Source organism: Raphanus sativus, unplaced genomic scaffold, assembly GCF_000801105.2.
Source record: "Raphanus sativus cultivar WK10039 unplaced genomic scaffold, ASM80110v3 Scaffold4661, whole genome shotgun sequence".
Lineage (NCBI taxonomy): Eukaryota > Viridiplantae > Streptophyta > Magnoliopsida > Brassicales > Brassicaceae > Raphanus > Raphanus sativus.
In genome coordinates, this window is record NW_026619963.1 from 1 (window position 1) to 6325 (window position 6325).

Here is a 6325-nt window from a genome sequence, read left to right on the forward strand (position 1 = left end):
TTGCATGTTTACTTCATGGTAATATTAACTACTCGATCAACAAATAAAGCTATATATATTATCATCTTAAATAATATCTTTCAATCACAATAAATTTAGTTTCAATATACAGTTAAATATTTCTACTATATATATGAAAGCTTTCAAAAAATTAACGCAATAATGAATTTACAGTTTGGTAAATAAATTTTATATAGAAATAATTTGATATTCTGTAAAAAAATCTTAAAGATCATAAACAATAACTTATCATGATTAGGCCCGCTTGAGCGGGCACAACACCTAATAACCTCATAATAAGTCAATAAAAAAATTCATACATAAAACAAACTTCATTTCATAAAGAGCAATGGTTTCTAGTGGTAAATTAGTGCATAATTTGATTTTGTCTCCACTTACCATTTTGTTCGCAACAAACAATTTAAAATATTTAAGGAAATAACCGAAGTTATAATGTTTAGAAGCATGAATATTCTGTCTGTTAAAAACTACTTGCAAATCAATCAAATGTTATATATAACCAAAAACAAAAGATGATTTCATAATCTAGTAGTGCATACACATAAAATAACAAAGAGCTCAAACATAAGAGTAACTCCAATGGTGTTACCCACCATTGGAGTCCTTAGTAATATAATATTTTTTTTTTGTTTTTTGAATAATTAAAGACTTTACTCTAAAATGTATATCCAATAATGTTACCCAATATAGGATCTTTAGGAATTTGAAATTATTAGAGTATGTTGAATACATTGATTACTTGTTCCCTGAAGATTTGCGGACTTTGAACCTCAACATTTTGAAGCTGCTTATAGATGGAAGAAGCAGAAGGTCAATGCTGTGTGAGATGTCTTCATTCATCTCTTGTATCCCCATGCTCACAAGAGCACAATTCATACATGCTTGAAACATATTCTCTCTTGAGGTTCCGAATTGGGTGATCAGTTCATAGCACTCAAGAGCATATTTCAGGTAACTAGTTGCAAAGTAGTGCTCTGCGAGTTTGTTGTAGGCCGCAACGAGAGATTCCTTATTTATATGCATATGCATATGCATATGCATATAGCATACGAAGATAACACAAATATCTAAACACCTAATTGCAACATTGAAAAAATTGGACCAGTGCGGATGCTTTACTTTTACTCTGCATAAGCATTTAAATCACTCATAAACAACAACGAAATGAGGTTGAAACTCAAGTACCTTTTGTAAAAGAATCTCACGCTCTAAGGAACATGTCTTCTCCTTGTTAACTCTAGAAACAGCTACTAACTTGTAGCATTCAGCATCATCAGGCTCATTCTTATTCATAGCGTGGATAACAGATGCTAAAAACCGTACGTCTTCACTTTCCTAATTGTAAGCCATCTTCAAGAGTCTAATCTTTCTCCGTTCTACCACACGCTGAGCGATGAATAGAAGTCTGATTTTCTTCGTATGACCTCGGTACCTAGCGAGGTAACGCTCAATACCGCCATCTTCAGCAAAGCACACACTCATCTCTTTGTTTTTCTTCCTGATCAAACGAAAACCTAGGAACAACCAACGGAACAAAGTTCAATCAACGAACGACAAATCACGGCAACTATTCACGTCCTCCCAGAGGAATACGTGTAGCAGAAATTATCGAGAATCAGAAATTAGATAGAAGCTGGTGAGTTTCAAAGCATAAAAAACCATTCCTGAAATTAATCAACAACGAAGACGTAGATCTCAACCAACATAATACGTTCAATCGGAAAATTTGCAGAAAGGAGGGAAGACGACGATTAAAAAAAACTATTCACTCTCATTGCGAAACTCAAAAACTTACAAAGGCGATTTTCGGTACTTTCCAAGGAGCTCGAGCTCGTAATCATAGAAGTTAAGAATCTCTACTCGCAGCGTAGACGATGACTGGAGCTAATTTTGAATTCCTTTTCGTCTACAAGATTCTTTTTCTTTCCGTTTTAGCGTTCTCCTATTAGATTTGAAGCGGAGAAGAGAAATCGGAGGAAGGCAGAAGAACACGGAGGTTGGCGATGGAAGTTGGTGATGATGATGATCGTGAGGTGGAGAGGAGATGATAAGGGTAAGTGAAACACTAAGAACTTGTTCCTTAAAATGCCTTAGTTAAAGATTCTTTCTTAACAAGCTCTTGTATTACAATGCTATTATAATCAAATAACACTAAAGACTAGTGTTAAGAATTTGCTTAAATCCCGTATTGCGGTGGTCTAACAAATAATACACAATATCCTTGAATTCGAATTCCTTAACTACTTGCAACTTTTGTAGCTTTAAAATCTTTATCAACAAAACAATCTTTAAAATCACCTTAAATTTAAATTAGTCAAGTAATACAAAACAATTTTTATGAATTTGTCAAAGAATAAGATCCTTCGACAGAAACAAGACACTCGGGGGAATATTGCATAAAAATGTCCAGTGTCATGTCAGAATCCAATTCGAGAGGGAGGGTTATTTTGATATTTTTTCTAATTAGATCCTAGTTCTTATGGTTCAGGAAACTTAGAGGATCAATCTAGCAATTTAGCATAAATAAAAAACCCCTAATTTTTCATCAACTCCTATAACTTTATTTACCTAAAGCTCTCACCTTTCGCTCTCCATCGTCAGAATCAGAAGCATCGAGAGGGTGTAATCTAAAGCAAATCGTAGATCTTCGAAATATGGGCGGTGCGGTGAAGGATGTAGCATCAAAGTCGGAGCTTGATAACATGCGCCAGAGCGGCGCACCGGTCGTGCTCCACTTCTGGGCTTCGTGGTGCGATGCCTCCAAGCAGATGGATCAAGTCTTCTCTCACCTCGCTACCGACTTCCCTCGCGCTCACTTCTTTAGGGTTCGTATCTAATTAACGTCTCTAACCTAAATAAATAGTTTTGTTTGACGCTTATTGCTTCTCTTCCTCAGGTAGAAGCTGAGGAACATCCTGAGATATCTGAAGCTTACTCTGTTTCTGCTGTTCCCTATTTCGTCTTCTTCAAGGTACGTTCCAGCTAAAGTTTAGCCCTTTAGATTTAGGGCTTTTGTTTTTATTAGTTTGTGTCTCTGTTTGATTGGTTTTGCTATATTTCAGCTAAAGTTTAACCCTTTAGCTTTAGGGTCTTTGTTTAGGGTTTATGTCTCTGTTAGATTGGTTGGTAGAACAAGAAGGTGGGTCCCCTGAAAATCTAGGTTCTGAGGATATAGGAGAAGAATCAGATGAAATCAAGCTTATTGATTCTTGCTTATGCTTTGTCTGGTTGCAGTTTCTCTGTCTGAATTGTTCAATAATTGAATCCGTTTATGCTCTGTTTTAGGGCTAAAGTTTAGCCCTTTAGCTTTAGGGTTTATGTTTTGATTAGTTTGTGTCTCTGTTTGATTGGTTGGTAATTTTTTTGCTATATTTTCAGGTAAAGTTTAATCCTTTAGCAGGAAAGGATCAAGCTTTAGGGTTTTTGTTTAGGGTTTGTGTCTGTGTTAAAATGGTTAGTAGAACAAGAAGGTGGGTCCCTTGAAAATCTAGGTTCTGAGGATATAGGAGAAGAATCAGATGAAATCAAGCTTATTGATTCTTGCTTGTGCTTTGTCTGGTTGCAGTTTCTCTGTCGATTGTGTAAGTTAATGCTATGTTTCAGATAAAGTTTATCACTTTAGCAGTGAAGGATTATGATTTAGGGTTTCTGTTTTGATTTGTTTGCGTCTCTGTTAGATTGGTTGGCAGAACAAGAAGATGTAACCCTAATCAAGCTTTATTGATTCTTCCTTTTGCTTTGTTATGGTTGCAGTTTCTCTGTAGTTTGTTCAAAAAAATGAATCTTGTGTAATGAAAGGTGTAACTTTTTTCTGACTATAAATTTGATTTCTTATTGAAGGATGGCAAAGTTGTGGATACACTTGAGGGAGCAGATCCATCAAGTTTAGCCAACAAAGTTGGCAAAGTTGCTGGTTCTAGCACTTCTAATGAGCCTGCTGCTCCTGCAAGCCTAGGGTTGGCTGCTGGGCCAACGATTCTCGAAACCGTCAAGGAGAACGCGAAAGCTACTTCAAAAGACCGAGCTCAGCCTTTATCCTCCACCACCACGGAAGCTCTCAATACCCGTTTGGAGAAACTCACCAAATCGCACCCTGTCATGTTGTTCATGAAAGGTACTCCTGAGGAGCCTAGGTGCGGTTTTAGCAAGAACGTAGTTAACATTTTGAGAGATGAGAAGGTTGAGTTCGGGAGTTTCGATATACTTTCGGACAATGAAGTCCGTGAAGGTCTGAAGAAGTTCTCTAACTGGCCAACGTACCCTCAGCTCTACTGTAACGGAGAGCTACTCGGTGGAGCTGATATTGTGATAGCGATGCACGAGAGCGGTGAGCTCAAAGAAGCTTTGATAGAAGAAGCTGGGAAAGGAGGAGGGGTGAGTTCAGGCAGCACAGGAGGGTTAAGCGAGACACTCCGAGCTCGTCTCGAAGGGCTTGTCAACTCAAGTCCAGTGATGCTGTTCATGAAAGGAAAGCCAGAAGAGCCTAAGTGTGGTTTCAGTGGGAAAGTGGTTGAGATTCTCAAACAAGAGAAGATCGAGTTTGGAAGTTTTGATATACTCTTGGATGATGAAGTTCGTCAAGGGCTTAAAGTGTACTCAAACTGGTCTAGCTACCCTCAGCTTTACGTCAAAGGCGAGCTTCTAGGTGGATCAGACATTGTCTTGGAGATGCAGAAGAGCGGCGAGCTGAAACAAGTCTTGTCTGAGAAAGGGATCGTTGGAAAACAAAGTCTTGAAGAGAGGTTAAAGTCACTGATTAACTCTGAGAAGGTTATGCTTTTCATGAAAGGCTCACCAGATGAACCGAAGTGCGGGTTTAGCTCCAAAGTTGTGAAGGCACTGAGAGAAGAAGATGTGAGTTTCGGGTCGTTTGATATATTGAGTGACGAAGAGGTGAGGCAAGGGATCAAGAGTTTCTCGAACTGGCCCACGTTTCCTCAGCTTTACTATAAAGGTGAGTTGGTTGGAGGATGTGATATCATTATGGAGCTAAGTAGCAGTGGTGATCTCAAAGCTACTCTATCTGAGTAAGCAAATAGGTTTTCCCTCCTTTTTTTTTGCCTTGGTTAGAAGATTCTGTTTCTGGTAATAATATGATTAGGTGTTGCAAACATTGTTGTTACTTAAGGTTTGTGTGGTTATTTATATGATTGATCAAACATTTTTTCGCATGTCTTTTTTTTTATTTTTGTGTTTGGAGTTATTTTCTTTACAATCCTCTCTAAAAGGTTAAATCTCCCAACTTCGTATTATTCCATTTACACCAATGAATTTTATATTCCACTATGAGAGTACACTCTTATCTGAGTAAGCAATAGTTTATCTGTCCTTTTTTTTGCCTTGATGTGGTAATAATATCTTTAAACGTCGGTGTTACTTAAGGTTTCTGTGGTTATGTATAAACATTTTTCATATATATCGTTTTTAATCAAAGAGTGTTTTGATGATAGTCGAGAGAAGGAAACATTATTCTTTATTTAGATATATAACAAGTAGAAGGGATTAACAATTTAGGGATCGATGACCTTCTACGTCACATAGAAAACCAGGAAATAGAACAAGAGTCTAGCATTTTGTCACATACACGACAATTATTGAAAACAAGGAGAACAACAACACATACAATACATAGATCGTGGATATGCTTCTTAGGCAGTGTCAACTGCATTAGCTGAGCCCTTGGTACAGAAATCAGAACATGCGTTGGTGCATTGTGCAACCGCCCCATTCACAATTTCACTTGCAGCTAATTCACCGAAACAATATATTGAAACAATATATTATTCTCTAATTCCAACAAATCTTATACTTTTAATAATAATAATAATGAGCTTTTGCATTACCCAAGTCCTGGAGAGTGGCTAAGTCACTGCACACAGAGGATGCACAACCCAGCTTGCAGTATCCATTGACAGTATTACCTTGAGTCAAAAATAAATAATCCATGCAAGTTACATCAAAATCTTTATCCAACTTGTAAAAGATATAACTTAATAAAATCACCACGAAAAAACAAATTAAATTACCAGAGTTTCCGAAATGGCCATATGGATATCCTGAAGGACATATCGTCTCAGGAACGATTTTGCATCCATTAAGTTGTGCACAAGTCGTCGTCGCTTTAGTACGATTACATACATAAAATGCTAATCTGGCTTCCTTGCTCGGGCAACAAACCCTCGCTTCGACTTGATTATGGGCCATGACAAAAATCATTATTAGCACACTTAAAATCACAGTTTTGCCTTCCATCTTAACACTGATTACTTGTATGGTCACAAAATGTATTTAGAGATTACAAACT

At 37.2% G+C, this 6325-nt stretch overlaps 2 protein-coding genes and 1 long non-coding RNA gene across 3 annotated transcripts; 1 reads left to right on the top strand and 2 right to left on the bottom strand.

The window, feature by feature from the left end:
• Positions 1–579: 579 nt before the first annotated feature.
• Positions 580–2467, bottom strand: LOC130507510 (uncharacterized). The gene is made up of 2 exons (XR_008942345.1): positions 1817–2467; positions 580–1535 (listed from the first exon to the last, which is right to left on the bottom strand). It is a non-coding gene; the product is annotated as an uncharacterized LOC130507510 (long non-coding RNA).
• Positions 2468–2583: 116 nt separating this feature from the next.
• LOC130507509 (monothiol glutaredoxin-S17) lies at positions 2584–5192 on the top strand. Its single transcript, XM_057002214.1, has 3 exons — positions 2584–2846; positions 2918–2992; positions 3862–5192. Exons 1-3 carry the CDS (start codon positions 2676–2678, stop codon positions 5050–5052), a joined length of 1437 nt encoding a protein of 478 aa, XP_056858194.1. The 5' UTR covers positions 2584–2675; the 3' UTR covers positions 5053–5192.
• Positions 5193–5476: 284 nt separating this feature from the next.
• LOC130494796 (thionin-like) lies at positions 5477–6319 on the bottom strand. Its single transcript, XM_057002215.1, has 3 exons — positions 6048–6319; positions 5865–5942; positions 5477–5767 (listed from the first exon to the last, which is right to left on the bottom strand). Exons 1-3 carry the CDS (start codon positions 6271–6273, stop codon positions 5670–5672), a joined length of 402 nt encoding a protein of 133 aa, XP_056858195.1. The 5' UTR covers positions 6274–6319; the 3' UTR covers positions 5477–5669.
• Between the last annotated feature and the right edge of the window lie 6 nt (positions 6320–6325).